General features: G+C 29.4%; 1 protein-coding gene across 1 annotated transcript in view; it reads right to left on the minus strand.

The window, feature by feature from the left end:
- Window positions 1-21,358, minus strand: part of LOC107450893 (uncharacterized) — a 64,257-nt gene that overhangs the window by 4,720 nt on the left and 38,179 nt on the right. The window contains exons 2-5 of the mRNA XM_016066826.5: window positions 15,230-15,301; window positions 13,335-13,403; window positions 2,787-2,888; window positions 925-1,075 (exon numbers count right to left, since the gene is read on the minus strand). Of these exons, the coding sequence (XP_015922312.2) occupies window positions 925-1,075; window positions 2,787-2,888; window positions 13,335-13,403; window positions 15,230-15,301 (394 nt within the window). The remainder of the gene's footprint in view (window positions 1-924; window positions 1,076-2,786; window positions 2,889-13,334; window positions 13,404-15,229; window positions 15,302-21,358) is intronic.

Genomic DNA, 21,358 nt, shown 5'->3' on the forward strand with positions numbered 1-21,358 from the left:
GTACACTAAAAAATTTTTTTACTGAGAAAATTTGTATAAAATAATAATAAGCCATTCTGGTAAAAGTGGGAAAATGGTATTTTTTGCTATATCTTGTATTATTCATATTTTCAAGGTATTTAAAAGCGTTAAGTTCTAGTTATAGTTTCAAAAAGTTTAAAATGTATGTACCTATTAACTATTTTAACTGTAATTAGTTGACTAAGTAATTTTTAACAGCTGGTGTAACTGTAACTGTAATTAATTGACATCATTATACCTTTAATTTTATCACAGTCAAAAACTTGTTTAAGAAAGCAGCTTTTTATTTTTATTTTAGTGGTTCAAAAAATTCCGACTGTTTTTTCTTTTAACCTAACATCCAAGTACACTGAATACAAACTTTTGGTTTTATCGAAAGAACAGGTAGACTGTAGTACAGAACATTGTAACTATTTAACTATAAAGATAGGCTCAATTTTCACCTTCATTACTTTTTATTTATTTATTTTTATCATATATATAAAAAATAGACAGCTGGAACAATTAAATATTTGACAACAACATTTAATTTTCTTTTTTTGCTGAATGCGAATGTTTAAAATAAACCTAATTATGGTATATTTAATTTTAATAGCAAATGATAAAAATTCAAAAACATGATAAATTTTAATTTAAAGACACAATTTTCCAAAGCACGACGCTTGTTGAAGTAAAGTTGTTATTTGAAGTTTCATTCGAAATTTTTGGCATATACTGAATGCAATACAGTTTTAATTCCGGGGGTACATTAGATAAGTTGGGTAACAATTAAAAGCAATATCATCATTAAAATGATTCATTGAGGTAGATAATACGTAACAAATAGTATGGAAGAATTAATTTAAAAAGTGGGTTTAATTGAAGGTATTAATTCCTCCGTAAAATAATATTAGTATGGCTTACGGTGATTTCCTTGTGGCATAATGAGCCAGGTGTTCATTTTTCGGCAAAAAACAGCTGTTTGCTGACCGGCTATGTTTCGTATTTCTGTGGGTGTTAAAGCCGACTTGTGAGGAACTAAAGAAAGGATTTTCGGATGGCTTTCAATAGGGCTCTGAAATAAAATTAAAAAATTCAAATGCATTATGTAACAACTAAAAAATGAGAGAGAAATAAATATTGCATAGCACAGGGTATAAAAGCCTTACTTAGGTAATAAAATTTCTATCGTAGTACCCTCTTGTGTTGCTGTTTGTTGGTAGCAAAAATTGCACTGGATTAATACCTGTTTTCACGGCCTGATTATCGCATGGTGAGAAAGCCCCACATTCGATGGGCCCTCAAATGTTTAAGTTTATGAAGTTAAGTTATTTAAGTTTATATTTTAAGTTTTTTTAATATTTTAAATTAATTTTTTTTTATCTGAAAAGTGTCAGTATTTAAGTGATTGCTTAGTAGAAATTTGTTCCTTACCAGTTCCTTGAAGTAAAATTAATTGTAGTTTATTATAATCAAGAAAGAGCACTTGCCCAGGCACCATATTCCATGGGCCCTCAAATCTTTTTACACAATTTTTTAATTTTTCAAGTTTTTTATATTTTAAATTTAATTATTATTTTTATTTATTTATTTTTTCATAAATTTTTTCAGATTTTTTTATTTTTTTAGCATTTTAGTGATTGCTTTATGGAAATTTAATAAAAATAAATTAAAAATAAAATAAATTAAAATTTGCTACTTAAAGAGTTTTAACACTCAGCCCTGTATGCATCTTTTTTACATCAACCTTAATAGTGTTTGCATGACTAATGGATTTTATAAAATAATGAAAAAGAAAGCTTAATCTTTTTATTTTAAAAAGAGAAAATTTAAATTCTGGAAAGAATTTTACATAATTGTGTATAAATTTTAACACCTTAATCATCAATTATTATTTTATCCTTTTAAATATTGTTTCATAAAGTGTTTTCTTTTCCTAAATTATCAAATGTGTAATAGGAAAAACAGTTTGAATTGCGCATTCGAAATAACATTTCAAAAACAATTTGAAGTATATAAATTCGATCATCTTTAAAGACATACTTTTTACGATATCTCAGAATCTAGTATTTTTTCCGTTAGAGTTTTCTCTTATATTGAAGGAATCAAATATAAGCAATATATGCACCCGTTTTCATTTACTTTGATGTTATTTACAAATCCTGTATCTTACGAAGTAAGAGTATTGCGGCATGCGGATAATATTCTGCAATTGATTGAGTATGAGCCAAAATTTTCCGAAAAGAAATGAAGCAAAAATTTCCGAGTGATTGACAAGGTGTTTTTACTCGTGGAATCTCAAAATTGCCGGTATGTGACACTGTTTGGCTTTAAATATTAATCCCAACCTTTAAAAGTAACTATTTCACACGAAAATTATATTAAATAACAATATATTCTGTGAAATAATTATATTTTAAAAACTGAGATAAATATGATTAGCATTTTTTATGTTATATGTCAACATAAAAATATGCCAAATGTGTTATGTTATATGCCAAAAAAACTGTAAATTTCTTGATAAAGTGATAGTTTAGTTCCTAAAAAGTTAAGCATGACCTTTGCTAGAAGCCAAAAAGGAAAATCGCAACTTCATACAGTTAATGAGATTTTGACGAAAAATATTTGTCTATACGTCTATACCTATTACTATTTCAATCTGAACAATTGTGAAACTGTTCATCTTAGCTCTCTAACTATGTTAGATACAGGATCTCTAATGTAATTTCGAGTCGGTTTTATGATTTTTCATTCGTTTTTATAACTCATTTATTTAAAATACTTACCTGAACTTCGCTGAGAGCGTTAATTTCATGATTCAAAGTTTCATCCGTTAGTCTTCCTAAAAAACATTCCCGGTTAGTCAAATCTTTATAAGCAATTGTACGCTGGAAAAAAAAATCACAAAATATTACTAATTATCAATAATACATCTGAATAAAACTGTGATATTGGTTTTCTTACTGCCAGTATATCATTTCAACATTATAGAAGTTTAAACATTTAAGCTGATAACATTTTCAACCGTTAATAATGTATTAAAAAAGCATACATTTCCACATAAGAGACCCCATACGCCCGTTTCTTATCTTTTTTCTTTTAATATTTTTTTCAAGTTTTTTTCTCCCCTTATTGCAACGAGTTTGCCTCGTTATTTTCTCCTGTAATTTTGAGTTTCGAAGTGTTGTGTTTCTTGTTTATAGAATCAAAACAATGATATGCACATTTTAGATTCGCTTTTTCATACATTGCGCAAAGTATACCGTTTCTTCATTTAAATATCATCGTAGTTTTCAAAAAAAATTAATTTTACTTTTTGGGTATCGATTTTACATTACATAAATAAAAGCTGAATAAATCCTCGCTATAGGTGTAGAAAATTTATACTTATTTTTTTGAGAAATTTAATTCATTTTTAAGTTTGATGAATTAATTAAAATATTTACAACAACAAAACAGTTTAATTAATTAAAACATTCCAATACAGTATGAAAGATGTACAATAAAAATAAAATAAATAAGCCATTCTTGAATCTTCAGGTTCAGATGAGAGTATACAGTCACTAATATGAACCTAATGGTACATACAACAGATATTTTACCCTAGATAACTAAACACTCGCCTCAATGCCAAATTGCTCCGCTTTGTAAAAATATTTTTTCCTGTGGAAGCGAAGTTAAAGTTATTTTTAGTTTAGTCAATTTTATGTTAAGTTACACTGCTTAAGAAGTTAAGCAAATTTGCAGACTTGGTCGATTATCTCTAGAACTACTGGACCGATTTTAATTAAATTTGATCTGTACATATATTGATACAATACAAAACAAATAAACATTCAACAATTCTAATACACATGCATGAACATGCGTAACCCTCGTTGGAGTCGGAAAGTATGAAATTGCCACAGGAAATGACAAACTGCCTTATTTCAAGTATGAAATCACGGTACAAGGCCTGTATATCTATAAGACGGGACTATACTCCCTATTAAACCTTATTTTTAATTATTATTCAGCAGTCTCATACCTTCCGACTCTAATGAGAATTACGCGTGATCATGTATTACAATTATTGAATGGTGATTTGTTTTGTTTTGTACCAATGTATGTACATATCAAATTTCATTAAAATCGATCCAGTAGTTCAAGAGATAATGACCAAGTCTGCAGTGTGTTTTTCCACCACCACGCATCAAAAATTTAAAGCCGCAGATAAAATACAACTCTGCTGCAGTTGTCTCACGAAGAGACTTGTAAAGAGTTGGCAAAATTATCCCTTATTCAATCTATTCTAGTTTTACTTTTTAAATCACAACCAATTTAATAAAATTTTCGCGATAGGCGGGAACAGTTGGCATCCCTGCAATCGTATAATATAAATTTTCGACTTACCAATCTTGAGAATTCGTGATGTTACAGTAATATTTCAACAGCTTCAAGGATTTCAAATTACACATTTTATCGCTTACCCGTGTTTTGATAGAAATTTTGTAAGCATTCTATTTAAGTCACGCTAATTTTTTTTTTTTCATAAGTAAAAGGAATATAAAAATAAGTGTGTTTTTAACTTAATCTATGTGACGAATCATTAGTCACAGAGTAACACAGATTTAAATTTCGTTATTTAGGGTTAAAGATGTCTCACGAAATACTTTATCTGTATTTGGAGAAAAAAATTTAGAAACATTTCACTTAAGTAATGACAATTTTTTGTCATAAATGAAAGGGATATAAAAATAAGTATGTTCTTAACTTAGTCTATGTGACGAATCCTTAGTCACAGAGTAACACTGATTTAAATTTAATTATTTAGGGTTAAAGATGCCTCATTTATCTGTATTTAGAGAAAAAAGAATTGAATTATTTCATTTAAGCCATGTCAATTTTTTGTCATAAATAAAAGGAATATAAAAATAAGTGTGTTTTTAACTTAGTCTATGTGACGAATCCTTAGTCACAGATTAACACAGGTTTAAATTTAGTTATTTAGGGTTAAAGATGTCAACCAGATATGTCAGGTTTTTATTATTAAACGATTTCTTTATTAAAATGACAAAATCTGCATATAAAATACCTATTCTGTATCTGCATCTAAATGGAAGTTCCTTCGAAAGAAAAAAATAACTAAAAAAAAATCTTTTTTTTTTCTTCTTTAAAGAGTATGTAACTTGTTTCGTGCGCTACTAAATATCTTTTTAGGACGTGATATGTTAGAAGGTACAAACATTTCCCGACAAGAGATAAAGAAAAATATTATTGCACTTTACTCTCGAATAAAAATACCTCACTGGATCGTAAATCTGCAAGAAAAGGAGGAGAGGAAAAGGATAACCAAAATACTGGGTCAGGCATCCCCTTTTCTGCCCAATCAAACCGCACCCCTCTACGTCTTTTTTTTTTATGGCTGAATTAGGATTCAAATCACACGTTTCATAATTACACGGAGCTTTTAGTTATTTTTTTATAATTCACCCCCTGCCTACGTAAAAAGCGAACTTAGTGGTGAAGAATCAATTGAAACAATTTAGAGTTGTCAAGAAACGCGGTAGGTAAGAGCAAAGGAGAAGGAAAATAATAATAAAAATACTTGAAACAATTTGCTGTAGTTTTTTTTTCCTTTTTAACAAAGCTAACCTGTTATCTTGCAAATCGTTTTATTTTTATAGGATTTCAGATATATATGCTATGCGTGGTAAAAGGATTAACATATTAGCATGTTCGGAAAAGATTCTCTAGCGTTTTATTCTTTTGACCATACACTACTTTTAAAGTAAGGAAGAGATTTTTTGATTACAATATTTTCATACATACTTTTATCGAAATTTTATTCATGTATTTTTTTTAATTCAGAGTATGAAAAGAAATAAATATGTAAAAGTGAAAATTAAAAGTGATGGAGCGCATCGTTCATGGTAATATGTTTTGTTGAAATTTCTAACTAAATAAATCTAATCAAGCTGCTGATCCTTAATATTAAACCATAGAAAAACTTTGTTTTCTGCTATATATGTTATAAATAAAGAGAGAAATACATCGATAGATCGTGAAATAATGATACTTCTGAACATTGTTAACGATATTTAAAAAAGTATTTAAACGATTTATCGTGAATGCCATGGATTATGTCATGTATCTGCGATTATAAATTTAGCCGAAGTTAAAAAGTTTTGTGTTAAAAAATTTGGCAAAATTAATTACACGCATTTCAAAGATTCTGAGAAGATGAAATAAAATTCTCAAGCTCTTATATGAATCCATAGAACGGATTGAGTCCTAATTTAGTATCTTCTCAAAAAATTAAGTTAATATAGGATAAATAATTTTTATTTTATAAATATATAATATAGGATATAAATATTAATATATAATTTTAGGAACAAATATAAAATGACAAAAAAACTTGGAATAAATACTTTATAAGAGAGTGGCTTAAGAAATTAACTGGGTTAACTAAGTTCAAAAAATATCGTTTCAAACACGACGTTTTTATGCGTTTATAGTTGAACTTTCTATCAACTTTCTCAATCGTCACTCCTTATACTGTAGACGCATCCAGTTGATGAAGTCAAGTGCAATATTGTGACAGTTATAAATAAACGACCAACAAGTAGCCGATCATATTCAAAACCTAATTAAAATAGTGACAATCGTATCGAAATGAGTAATTGCCGAAATTTAAGTTGATTGCTGGGAAGTGTGGATTGCAGGATGGGATTGTGTAATCAAACCTTCTTTTATTGTGTTGCACTCAGAAGTGTTTGGGAATCTTATGACACAACATAAATTACAAAAGGCTTTTTTAAAAAAAAGTCTTTGAAAAAAATACACCTACCATTAATCATTCTACGCAATAAATTTTTTATGAATGCATTGGGAGAGGTCGGAAAACCATCAGTTGGAAGCAATTGGTAAACAAAGTATGTGCAAACAAACAAAAAAATGTTGTTTGAAAGGAAGAGACTAAATGTTCCCAAATAACAGGGGGAAAAATCTAAATTTTCTTTTTTTATATTTTCTAAAGACATGCGTAATATAAAGTATAAAAATGATTTTCCGTAATAAATTTTTTTTGAAAACCAATTTAGGCCTTATTTCTGAACGAATTCATGTTCAGTGATTATTTATGTCCCGTTTCTAATATTTTTAAAATCCCCTTTAGAGCGCAAATATTTAAATAAGAAAATCGATCCTTCACGTTCACGTACGTAGGTTCTGCACAGAGCAGTAACAATGGCGCAATCTTGGTTCTCCACAAAGCCTGTACAGCAGTGCTTCCCAAACTTATGACTTTTGTGTACCCTTTCTAAAATTTTCGTAACGATGTGTACCATTAATAAAAAAATGAATGCATTTTTTACTATAAAAAAAATTCACAAATTTTAAAAATCACAACTGGCAGTTGACACCACTAATTATTAACTGTTAACTCTGCAAAAAATAGCCAATGGAAAAATACGTAATCGTAAATTTTCATGGCTAGCTTTATTTTTAAATAAAATTTTTCGAAATTTTCGTTTGTTGCAAGTTTTTTTTGCATAAGAATGCGTACCCCCGCTGAACTGTTCCCGTATCCCTGGGGGTACGCGTACCACACTTTGTGAAACACTGCTGTACAGAATGAACGTTCGTAAACATTGAGGGTGCAGCGTTTAAGTAGTAAATCTCTCAAATAAAGAATAAAGGAGGTGCTTTATTACTGAATGGAAAACGATATTCTGTATTTGACTTCAAAATTATTAACTTCAAATGCGTAAAAGTTACTTCGATAAACATTTATAGAATTGCATTTGCTTTTTAAAAAAACTTCACAGCGCATTTGATAAAAATTCCTCCAGGACTTATTAAATTGTCTTTTTCTTGAATAATAGTCGACTTCTTCCCTCCTCGCACAAAGTACTTTATTTTATTCCAATTTTTTACCAATACAATTCGATTCTTTATTCAATACTTTTACGAAAAGTCATCATTGGTCTTAGATATTTCCATTCACCAAGGGAAGCCTCACTCTTTATCTTTCTCGCCTTCTCAATACAAGGCCAAATCCGTTATCTGCTTTTAATTTCGTAAGCAACTAGCTTTTGTTAGTACTTATACATTAAGCAGCATTTTATTTTTTACTTTATCAAAACCCTTTTATGATAAAAACTTTACCAAAATGCCCTTTTCTTGATTAATATTCAGCTAACCAACTTTCAGTTTTCATGGTTTTCAGTTTACATAATTCGGAAGACATTTTTCAAAGGATAGAACCGTCTCTGATTCAAATGACCCGGGTTACATAATTCGGAAGACATTTTTCAGGGGATGGAATCGTCTCTGACTCAAATGACCCGGGTTATATAATTCGGAAGACATTTTTCAGAGGATGGAGTTATCTCTGACTCAAATGACCCGGGTTCGAGTCTTGTTGATAGTTGGTCGCTTGTTTTGTTTCCGCCCAGTACTGATTACAGTGACGGCTGAAAATAACCGTAATAATGAGTTAAGAATTTTCATTACTCCAGAAATTAACGGTAGATTTCTCCGCCATAGAATGTAAATGTGGGTAATTTCAAATGAAAGACAATATCTTCATGTGATACTTTACTCAACAATTCTTTTGCTTCTGAATCAAGTGCAAAATATAATAAATAGCTTTTTGAGGAAATTATCTTAGCACATAATTGATAGAATGTTTTTAGAAGTTTTTATCAATAATTTATCATTGTTAAAATTTATACGATAAAAAGTTTTAATTCTGGGCTGTTTGTCCATTAAGGTTTTTGATGAAGATGAGATGGTAAATTGAAGACAATATTCTAAATTTTTATGACCTTATTCCATTGCAATTAAATTTTTCATAGCACAAGTACGGAATCTTTATAAATCCTTAAGTCTTTTTTAATCCTTAAAGTATTCATTATTTATTTGCTTTTAAAGCAGAGTTGATGGAGATTTTCATGTTACAATTTAATTGTTATTGTGGTCAGTTCAGTAAAGACTAGAGCAACCGACTTTGACTAACTAATTTGAATCAATATTTTACTTCGGAAAAAATTAAAATCAGATATAGAATTTAAAATTCGATGCTACTATGCAAGTGGGTGCATTTTATCTTTACTACACAGTAAAAAATTCCGGATCAATTTATGGTATAAAGTACCGGCATTTAGGGGCATCACCCATAAAATCTCTTTTTACCGTAAAAAATTATACCGTAATTTTCACAATATTATTTATTTAATTAAAGTGATTCACTGATTTTATGGTAATTATTACTGTAAAAATTACGGTATATCACATTTGTGTTAGTTCCGAAACATATTCCGGTAAAAATGTATTTTACGGTAAAAAATACAGCCATCCTGAGTGGCAGTACTTTTAACCGTAATTTGTTACGGAATTTTTTACAGCGTAGATTTAATTACATTTTAGTGAAGACAATGTGCTTTCGTCTTTTTATTGTATAGTTCGAATATCAAGATTAACAGATCGAAATAGTCGATCAATTACTAAACAAAAAGATCCACCGTTCCATCTTCAACCAAGTCTTGAAAGTTTTAAGTGTATAAAATTGACTCATTCATACAGAAAATATTAAAATATGCTCGTTTTTGCTTTACATCACTTTGTTTTTCCCTAAAAGGGAAATAAGTTTGACATGCTTGCCTCAGAAGGATAACATATACGCACGAGTATGCCTTAAATTAATTATGGTGAGTTGTCACGTTATCTTTTCTTAACATCAGTAATAATTTCATTGCATAAATATTGTTAATAGACTGTCATAAACAAGCATAATAAACACAGCCTAAAGCGAAATAATAATACATGTTCACATGAAATGTTAAATAAACTTCCACATCTGATTCCTCTCCGTACACAGTTTCATTCTGAAAGCAGATTCATTTTTTTTTATTACACAGCTTTTTATTGTGTTGGTGCGTTTCAAGGTTAAAAAGAATTATAGCCAGTGTCTACAAATTGCTTTGAAAGGAAAAAAAGTAACAGACTAAATCGTAATTCTATCTTCTTATGCTCTCATCTTTTCCGCACTTTTTATCTGATGAAGTTATAAGAATTAATGTTCTTACTATGCAGTACGCACGAGATACCATGTGATCTATGTAATTGGTTGCTTCAAGCATGCGCGAGCAATGAATGTGGTTGAAAATGGCAACACCATATTAAAGCTTATTTTTTTAAGAGAATTTATAAAGCATGCTTTTTTAAATATTTCTTTGCAAAAAAAAATCATTTGCTAGACTGTAGATTCGTTCTTTGAAACGTTTGATTTTAAATCCAAATGTCTGATAAATTCCCAGGGCTGAAATTTTTGCGTATTTGCGGGTGGAACTCGATATAGAAGCACAGAACTGACAGGAGTTTAACAGCAAACTGACGTAATCTTGAATTAAATATATAAATTCAGGAAATGTTTTTGTAGGATTATATCTTTTATTTTATAATCGTCGTTGAACAGCCGACCCAATTTCATGGGTTTACGACTACTAATGTTCAACTTCGTAGCCTTGTAATTTTGAACCCAACCCAGAAGACAAGGAAACTCTTAATCAGTACCCCCAGAGGTATTGATTTGTTATGGGAACATGGAGGACTTTGAGACTCGACAGATTTAACGTGCATCAGTAGTCACCATTTACTTCACGGGGAGTCTTCGGCCGGCGAGGATCGAACCCACGACCTCTTGGACTTCGGCCTAGCGCCTTACCGATCAGGCTATCCCGGCCCCGTATGATTATATATTGTTGCTGTTACTTATTCGACTTGGCCGAGAGCAAGGCTAGACCAAGTCCAGAAGACCGTTCACCGACAGAAAATCATATACCATCGCCGGAGCCTCCAAGATAAAATTCTTCTCTAGCCCCATACAGGACAGCAAATGATCAGGTGTAGCCTGGTGCACATTACATTTTAGGCATACAGGAAAAGTCTTTTGACCCTGAACAAATGTTAGGCCGCGGGTATGACCACTGATTAGTCTTGTGATAGCTGTCTATGATTATATATAATACATAATTTGTATGATTACATATTTTGTATGATATTATATTTTTGTATGAATTATGATATATTAAGAGAAATTAAGCTTATATTTCATTTTTATATTATTTTATTTAATAACCGTCGTTGAACAGCCGACCCAATTTTTTGGGTTTGTAACTACTAATGAACTCCGTAACCTTGTAATTTTGAACCCAATCCAGAAGACAAGAGAACTCCTGGATCAAGTATTGGGAGGAATTTGCCTTCGTGGAGGACTTTAAAGAGACAATTAATAAGGTGAAGTAAAAAACATTATTAAAAATAAAAAATAGAAACAAGGCTCGGAACTTGTGATAAATTTGATACTGATTGTGTGATCGTGTTTTGAACTTTTTCATCTCATCGTAAATTGATAATTTTTCCTCCCCCAACAAAGCCTGCAAAGACTAATTCTCCCTCTCTCCTCCTTTAATATCTTCTCCTTCAATTACCTCCCTAAATGAAGGGGTAATTTAATGCAGGAGCTTACACTACAAGTGAGCAAAAACGGAGCTTTAAAATAAAACTAAAAGGTCTGTAATTGCAATAAATTAAAATTTAGCTTGCATTTTTTTTCTCCTTGTAAATGTTTAATTTGCAAATTCCATCTACTGTATTTTATAAATTCTATCACGTATTTGCGACAACTAAATTGTGACTCACATTACATGCAAAGTAGATGATATTTAGTATTAAGTACAAAAACAAAATGATACTCTACTTTTGTAATGCTACTAGATCAATTTGATGCGTGGTTAATAGGAAGAATAATTACCGTGCATTGCCTTTCCTATTTGGCAATTTAACTAACGGAAAAAACGTTAATTACAGAGGAAATCATTTTTTCAATTTAGTTGGCTATTTATGGGACGAGAAAAAAGGATTGTTATCTTAGTCTCAATTCATCGAAATGTCATAGAAAAATTAACAAAAGATACAGGAGTAATTGGAACATTTTCTTTCTTTTCTTTCTTTCTTTTTCTTCTTTCTTTTTGCATTTCCCAACCATTTAAAAGTAATTTAAACGGAAATCAATTTAATTTCAAAGCTATTTAAATTATTTAACGCACGATATTTAAATCAGATAATTTAACAACCATGATCTTGTTGTTGAGACGATAACAGATAATCGTATAAACACATCTCAATTCCAATGAAGCGCTTACACAAATGGAGTAATACACGGTAAAAAAAAAGGAATAAAAAGCATTAATAAAAATCTAAATCTGACTTCATATGGAGTGAGAAAAAAAATATGATCCGCTAAATAAGAAGTAATATGAAACCGAAGGGTAATCAAAGAGCAGTAAAAGAACTCTTAACATTTCCGTAATTTGGGAAAAAACTAGGGAAGACAAGCCGTTCATCTTTTCTCGACTTCTTTCAAAGGCGTGTTAATCAAAATACAGGAAAGGAACTTATCTCTGTGCTTTTTAGACTTTTGAAGTCTTAAGTGATCGGAGAAAATAAAAAGAGGCGATTTATCTCACATCCTAATTTAGGTTTTTTGCCTTTTTTTTCTCCATGGTTGTACGGCTGTCTTCCATTAATTTATATTTTTTTCCATGCATATCTTACATTTATGCGTCCTCCGCTCCCACTACTTATCAAACGACGCATCCGCTTTTTCGCGATTCCCAAATAAAGACAATTTTATTATTCACCATACATTTTGTCTCTATTTTCCTCGATGCGAGATTCACAGTAAAATCTTTCGGGTCAAATAATAGTAAAAAGTACAGCATTCAGGATGCTCTAATACTTTTTACAGTGAAATCCCTTTTTACCTTTGAGTCTAATTTAGTCTATCGTTATATATTTTTACCTTATTATTAGTAACGTAATCCATTTTCACCTTTGATTTTTTTATTATCTATTTTAACTTAATATCCAATTTTACTGTAAAATTTTACGGAACAGAAAGTCTGATATACCGTAATTTTTAAAGTAATATTTATTTAACTAGGAGGCTTCGCCCCCTGCTCGCTGGCGCTCGCCAACCCTATATTCCAATTCTAAAAATAACACCATATTTTCCTTATTAAGAGTGCAAAAAAGAACCGTATCATAAGAAACTTCTGAAGCACAAGTTTAATAAGAATTTTATTAATTTTCAGATGAATGACAGAAAATGAAAATAATAACTGATGACTATTTACTAATTAATGGGAAAAAACCCTCGATATTTACGACGAATATAGTATAGTTTTGTTGAAACGGCTAAAATCAACTGTTAATGGTTTTTAAATTACTACTATTTAGTATATCATTCACTTAATAGTAAGTAAAAGATTATGAAAATTTCTTACCTGTTTAAAATCATAAAGTGTAACGGATTTCTCAGGTGTTCTTGGACTCATATTGATCACATATTCTGTCTGAAATTAAAAACGTCAAATTTTATTTATAATAAAATAAATTTAAAAAATTTAAATGGTTTAAAACAGTTAATTTGATTATTTTTTTTGTAAAAAAGACATACGTCAGTAAACTGAAAAAAAAAATATATTCTTTAATTTACAGGTTAATTTTCGAGTAAATCAAAATAAAAATGTAACGGACTTGATAAGCGTTCTTGGATAGATATTGATTCATATTACATATTCTGTCTGAAATTTTTAATATCAAATTCTATACCAAGATAGTAAAATAAATAAATTTTTTTAAATTGAGGAAGATATTTAAAAAGAAAACACGCCAGTCTATTGAAAAAAGAATAAAGTTAATTAATTAATTTACCGTTAAGTAAATATAACTAAACAAATGTACCATTACTTCTGTATCAAAAAATATTATTTCAGTGCAACATTTAACTCCTTTTTTAAATTGCCAAGAATTCTGCTTCAAACTTTTTTTTGTACAAAAATTCACAATCTGCAAAATATTGTAGAAATTTTTTTTTTATAAATGCTACAATATTGAGTCGTACTATAAGGATAACAACTTCAAAAATACACTTTAAGATGACACTCTAACATAGTGCAGTGCTAGTGATAGTTGTAACAATTAAATTAAAAGTTTGAGAGGAACACTTACATCCGATATTTTTACTTTTTTTCCCCCGATCAATGCAGTTGTTGATGTATGGCTGAATGATCAAAATTCAACATTTTTGGTTAAAACTTTAATAGCTACGTTTCTTCTGTTTCGATTTTTAGTTCAGAGAATTGAAACTCTTGCATTGTGCATACTTGATGATGCAATAATTTTAAAAATAATAATTAAAAAATGAAACAATAGTAATTGATTTCAAATTAAACAATGTTGCATTCAACATATAACATATTAATGATAATATGAATTTTTTTAAAGGTAGCAAGCTTATATAACAAGTTATTTAAAAAAATATATCGATTCGATTTAAAATATTCTTTCCATTACTTACCTATTTTACAATTTTACAATCACAATGTATTGAGCGTAAGAAAAATACCTTGAATAACTTTTGATCCAGTGATTGGGTTTTCTCATATTAATAAGTAATCTGAACCAAGTCGATCTAATAGTTGCTGAGAAGTAAAACATTAATACAGGCGTTTCGATCACTACGAAACTAATTGAAGAAAATTATTTAAGGAATTATCTTTGGATAAACGAACATAAAATAATACGAGCAAAAATTAACGAATATTCTCAAACAAACGAGCTAAGTATTTATGTGAACATCCTATCCAGGACAGGATTAAGCATACGCTTGACCCTAGGCCATTCAAATTTTTGGGGCCCTCCATTTTTTTTCTTGTATATTTTTTATTTGTTCAAATATAAAAATATTTATATGTATTTTCATTTAAGAAAGCATATTTAAAATAACAATAAATTAAATTTTACTTTATTTTGTTAAATTAGAACTAAATAATCATAAAAATTATCGTATTTTATTAATATATATTTGAAATTGATTTTTTTTTTTTAAATCATTGTTTTTCTTAATTTTTTAAAATTTATTTTCAAAAATTTTTTCTAATCATTGGGGCCATTACCCATTAGGCCTAGTCTGTTCTAATGGGATTAGATTAAAAATTATTCAAGACGTATACTTTCTTTCATTTTTGTTTAAATCGCTTTTTTTTTTTAATTTGAAAAGTTTTAGAATATTACTAATATTAGAGATAAACACATAAAATAAAGGAACCTATTGTGGCTTATTGAAATAAAATTTTGAATGAAATGGATGAAATTTACTTTCTATGGTGATACTTGCCTGTTTTTTATCGTCTAAGACAACTGTTACTGGAATAGTTTGATCCCCATTCTTGTATCTCACTACGAAAGTCTGAAATAAATAAATTACTTATAAAATCAAATATCCGTTCAATATACGATAGATAATAAATAATAATAGCAGAAATTTAAATATCGTTGTCATTTAAAAAAAATAAATAAAATAAACTAAAATAACTAAATACAGTATTTAAGTTGAATCTTCATATAATCATATTGAGTCGAATCAGATCTAAAATAAACTGAAACCTCATTACATAAAAACGATTTACTTTATAATCCTATTCAAGTGAACTTATTGAGTATTTTTTTAACAATGATTTTAACGATAACCTGCATTCTGGTTCAAATCTGGAACTACAAAGTTGTATAACCTTTCCATAATAGTATTTTTTTAAAAAAAAGGCTGTTTTTGCCCACACTAAACCAACCACGCGAGGCTAATGTGGAGAAGCTATGGGACTAGTGTAAACAAACTCGGTAATTTATTATGTAGTTTTTGTAATCAATTCAGAAAGGTGTATCTAAAGCCAAAAGGAAATTAATTTCAATCTAAGCCTTATTGGAGAATTGATATTCATATATATTAATTAAAACACTAATTTGTAATAGAGCATTAGAAAGACATTTTAAGAGCAAATCAATCGATTTCAGAATCATTTTTCTATTTGATTTATTTGATAGAGTAGAACCAATTAAGTTGAATCAGTTTTAGTAACCATAGTTTTAACTTGATAATCCGAATGGACAACACGCGGATCGCGTGACTAAACGATATTTTCCCTCACTGGAGCAATGGAAACAACTCGCAAAAGAGAAGACGATACTGTTCGCTGGAATTCTGTTTTAGTTTAATACATGGCGAAAATTAATTCATTCATTTTTTAAATATATTCTTTTAACAAAACTTGATAGAACATCTACCTTATATTCCCTTAAAATCTTTAAAGAGTGAATTATTATAATGGTTCCGTTACAAATACATAACTTAATAATGAAACCATAGATGGTAAAGGTATATAATTCTATTCATATAATAATAATAATAATACAAATATGTTATATTTGTACAAATATAACACAAATATGGTATATATGTAACCATTTCATATTTCGTCCATTTGAAGTTGAATAGGGTCAAAGTGAATATGTTTATACTTACCCCACCACCATTCGTCAACACAAGCACGTGTTTGCTTATGCCTAATGCTGGTTAATGGAAAGTATACAGAGCAAAGGTTAATATAAAAATAGGTATAAAAAAACGTATAATTTATAACATATTATCACCTATTGTTGAAATTCTGAAAATAAAATACGTTAATTGAATAGTAAAGAGAAAATTTGAAAGCTACTTTTGCTACTTAAAAAAAATATTTTGCTCCTTAAAAAACATCTTTTACAAATTTCTACAAAATTATGTATACACAGTCTTTCTACGCAATTGCACATGGAAGTGTAAATTAATGTTACCAATCTACAATATCTCTTAGTGGAAATTTGACCGATAAATAAAAAAGTTATCCAAGATGTTCACTATAACCTCCCTCTCCCCTATTGTTCCTTAATATTTATAAAGATGATATTTTAAAATAGATATTTTAGAAAGCAATAGTCCATACACCAAGTTAAGTTTATGCAGAAACATCTAAAACCCTTATGCTTCACAATTGATGTGTAATTGCAAAAATATTTAAATTACAAAGCATTTATGCTAAATAGTTGAATAAAAAATAATCACTTTAAGAAGAACGATTTATGATACGTGTCAAAAAAGTGGCAATTGGGAATTAAAGAGGAGTTTGTTTTGACCAAAGGGATGAAAATAAAAACCATGCCTATGACCATCTATTTATCAAAAAGGATTTTACTGTAGCATTATCACAAATTAAAAAGGCCAACAATGTCACCCATGAGTCCACAATTAGGATTTTTCCATGGGTAGTGAATAATACTTTCGCTGGAATAATTAATTTGGTTTCTATTTTAAACTAGTAGGGATGATAATCACTAATTATATCACTAATAGTAAAGAATAAATAAATAATAAAAAAGTTACATGTTTAAAATGATGAGCTATAGTGAAATGTAAAAGCTAAATTGACACGGGTAATTTTAAATGAAGATTTTAGTTAATTGCAACTACAGTCATGTGGTTACTAAATTAAGAGATGCGAGACGGGGTGGCTCAGGGAATTGAGAGTTTGCCTTCTAATGAGGTGACACAAGTTCGAATACCAGCAGCGGCTGGTTGATATGAATTCATCTCCCTACTCGAACCGACCACAGTGCTGAAGTAAAATATCTTCAAAGGTACACGGATCATTGGTTAGAATTCTCTTACCATTGGACTCCCCGTGGGAGGTTTTCGTGGTTTTCCACTCCATACAATGCAAATGCAGATTAGATCCATCAAAAAGTTCTTGAACGCAGACTAATGTGTTCTAACGCTAGATCCAGGGGTTCCCTTGTCTTCCGGGTGGGTTCAAAATGCGTGGAGTTGAACATTGCAAGGACGAGAAGTTGAACATTGAAAGTCGTTAACTCAGAATTGGGTCGGTTGTTTAACGGCGGGTATAAAATAAAATAAAATTAAGGGATACACTTCAGCTCTTTATTAATTAAAAGTGAAGGAAAAAGACGTTGTTTAGAGATAATATATTTTTTTTTTTATTTATATTTTTAGTTTTTTATATTTTTTTGTTTTTGAAAAGGAAAAAAAAATTGGCACAGTATCACTTCGTTATGGAAATGTTGAACTTATAAATCTAGGATATTATGATAAGAAATGAATCACACCAAACGATAAGTGTCGTTTCTGAACGTCAGATTGATCATAAGAAATATAAAATCGAGAGATTATAAATAGTCTCTTCATGGTTTTTAAACGCTGAATAGAGTAAAAAATTGAATGTGACAAATATGTCAATTGTGTATGGTCGTCTGAGGAAATGAGAGGCGGTAAATGTCAGAAAGGGTGAGTCTTCAGTGTCATTTTGGAGGAGTAACACAGTATACACACTGCAGGGGGTACGTGTTAATTTTTTTTCCCTAAAAAACGCCACCCGAACGGAATTTATGAATTGCACGTGAAATTGAAGACGAAAATTACAAATAGGGAATCATATATATGTTTACGAAACCTCAAAGATAAAATCAGAAGCTCAAAAAATTTAAATTGTGCTTTGTTTTAAACTCTTCACAGGAGCGACATATGTTTGACCTACTTATAGAAAAACGATTTATTATGTACATGTAACCGCAATGTCTAATTTGATGTCTAATGTAATGTTTAATTGTATAACGCATATTGAAAAGTGTATATTGTATACTATGTATTGTATAATGCCAAAAACTAGCCTGCAATGTATGAAACGATTCATATTTCACAACATTTACCAGGCATTCTATAGAATACCAAAGAAGAAATGGCAAAGAATGAAATACCACTCCGATTCGTTTCGAATATGCCGGCAATGTTTTTCGAATAATTTTTTTTAAATGGCAATATCATTTTTTCAGAATAAAATTTTTATTTTTGTTAAATTCACGTCATTTATATAACAGCCTTATCTGGACATTTTTTTATACTCTGACTAAATAGCAGTTGTCATTCTATAGAATTACCTAGGTATTACATATGATGCCTAGAAAAAATTACGTAATTCTCATATTTCATACTTAACCTAAAAACGTCCGACATAATGTACAATGTTCAGTCCTTACATATAATGACGGCGTTTCATATTTTGCCAGTAACATATATATTATTTTTTTTTATTATTTATAATACATGCAGGATATGTTATAAGTTATAGCATGCTTTTTCTTGCAAGTATAAGTTATAGCATGCCCTATCCTGCATTATCCATTAAAATTATAACTGTTATTGAAATTATTTATTGAATATTGAAAGTATTTGTACAAAAGATTTAGATCAAGATGTGGCCACAGGTGTGGTTAACTCAAATTATTAAAAATATATTATAATAAAACTATTATAATGTTACATTAAATACTTAATTCACTATTTATACCATTCCTTATTTATTGTACAATTCAAAACTGGTGTATTTCATAAGACAGTTTTCAAAAGCTACCGCCATAAGACATCTTGACTGTAAGGGAAACTCCACCTGTCTGAATTCACTCTTTAGTTAACATCCAATAGAATCCAATAGTTACGTATTCCAATCGAATTGTGGTGATAAATGACCTTTAATCCTTGAAAATATTATAATTTTGAATGAAATCAGGCGGGTTGCATTTCCCGTATAGTCAAACGTCCCATATAATTTTATTTCTTACTTTAGTAATTTTTCATTCGCTTACATTAAATAAACATAATAGTAATAATGTCACTGGGGAACAATTTATTTGTTGCATTTATACAAATACTCAGATTTTAAATATCTGACTCCTTTGAATTTTAATTTCTCAGGAACAATGCGACCAATTTTTCTTAAATTTTGTACTTTGACATGTAAAATTATATTCTTTAAAGTGATACAAAACATTCTATACCTTATAATTCAAAATTTTTTTCAACTACTATCAAATAAAATAATAATAAAATTATAAATACTTACTGAAAATTATTTTTTACGTGGAATTATCTTTGGATAAACGAATTTTATATCTGTCCGCAAAATTTTTTTCAATTCGCTTAAAAAGTTTTTGAGATATAGTGAAATACGCAAAAAGTAAAATTAACATTAAGAGGTTCAAACTTTGGAGCGCTCTCCTGATCAAACTATTGGGACCATATTTTCCAGACTGCGGCTCCCCCCCCCCATATTTTGAGGGTCAGAAATCCGGATCCGCCGGGGAAAAAATGCATGTTTATTCAGAGAAAGTATAATTTTGTGTCTGATTTCGTAACTTAAAATATCTTTTGCTCTAATTAACTAGCATATAGGTTACATTCATCTAACCCTCTCGTGCCCTTAACATTGAATTCTAGAATGTGAAAATTCGATCATTAGATCAAAAGTTATCTAGGAAGGTCCGTTTTTTTCCCCCTTTCAGTACACGTTTAAAAACATTATGTGTTCGTTAGTTGCTCTCCCATATTATGAGCTGTTTCTGCGTGTGCTTCTGAACAGGTACTTTTATTTAACTAAATTATTGTCATTTTATGTTTTCCTATAATTATTGTTAAAAATTGCATGCAATAAAATTCAGTATTAACTGTTTTATCGTAATTCAATGATTCGGTGCATAATTTGACAATCTGACCAAATCATTAAATTATGATAAAACAGTTAATATCAACTTATTTGAAAGTATTTGACTGTTAAAAAAAATCTCATGCAACAAAAAACGAAAAAGAAAGAAATTGTTTCCCAGTGTATTCTAAGGGAAACCTCTCTTTCGCTTTAAAAAAAAACCCAAATAGTTAACTTAAAAGTTAACTAAAGAGTTTGTAAGTTCTTTATACAAACATCGTGAGCTTTTATTCCGATTCTGATTAAATTCAACATTTATTGGTGTCTTTTATATTTATTACAGAATATTTGAGAATTTGATAATTAGGATAACAATCTTAAAATATGCAAATATAATGAATTTCAGAGAATACATCAAAATACTTGAAACTTTAATATTGTAAATTTTAATCTATTATAATATCTGTTAATATTATATGTAAGGTTATGCCCTCTTAATGTTGGTTTTTTTTAAAAAATATTACATTTTTGACAGGTGCCGACAGATCTGTGTAGGGGTCAAGGAACTGGCCTTGCACCAGAAAGACTCTGCGTTCGAATCCCGGACAAGGCATGGATGTTCTTTCATTCTCTGTCCTTAATGTGGGAGCAACGTTAGCCCATCTGATATGGTGGCCCTTAAAGAGTGGCCAAATAATATGCCCTTTAGATGCCTGTATTGAAGAAATGTCGTTCCCCAGGTGGGCATTGGGGGGGGGGATATTTTTAACAGATCAATATTTTTTGTAAAAGTAAATTACACCGATTTAAATTACTGCTAACTGGCATAATATTAATATAAAACTGGCATAATATTAATATATATTAATATTTCCAGAATATTAATATAAAAGTAAACTCTTCTCATTTACAATGAGAAATTTGTTAAAAGTTTAACACAA

This window comes from Parasteatoda tepidariorum, chromosome 3, assembly GCF_982258835.1.
Source record: "Parasteatoda tepidariorum strain Cologne lab strain chromosome 3, Ptep-v5.0, whole genome shotgun sequence".
In the NCBI taxonomy this organism is placed as follows: domain Eukaryota; kingdom Metazoa; phylum Arthropoda; class Arachnida; order Araneae; family Theridiidae; genus Parasteatoda; species Parasteatoda tepidariorum.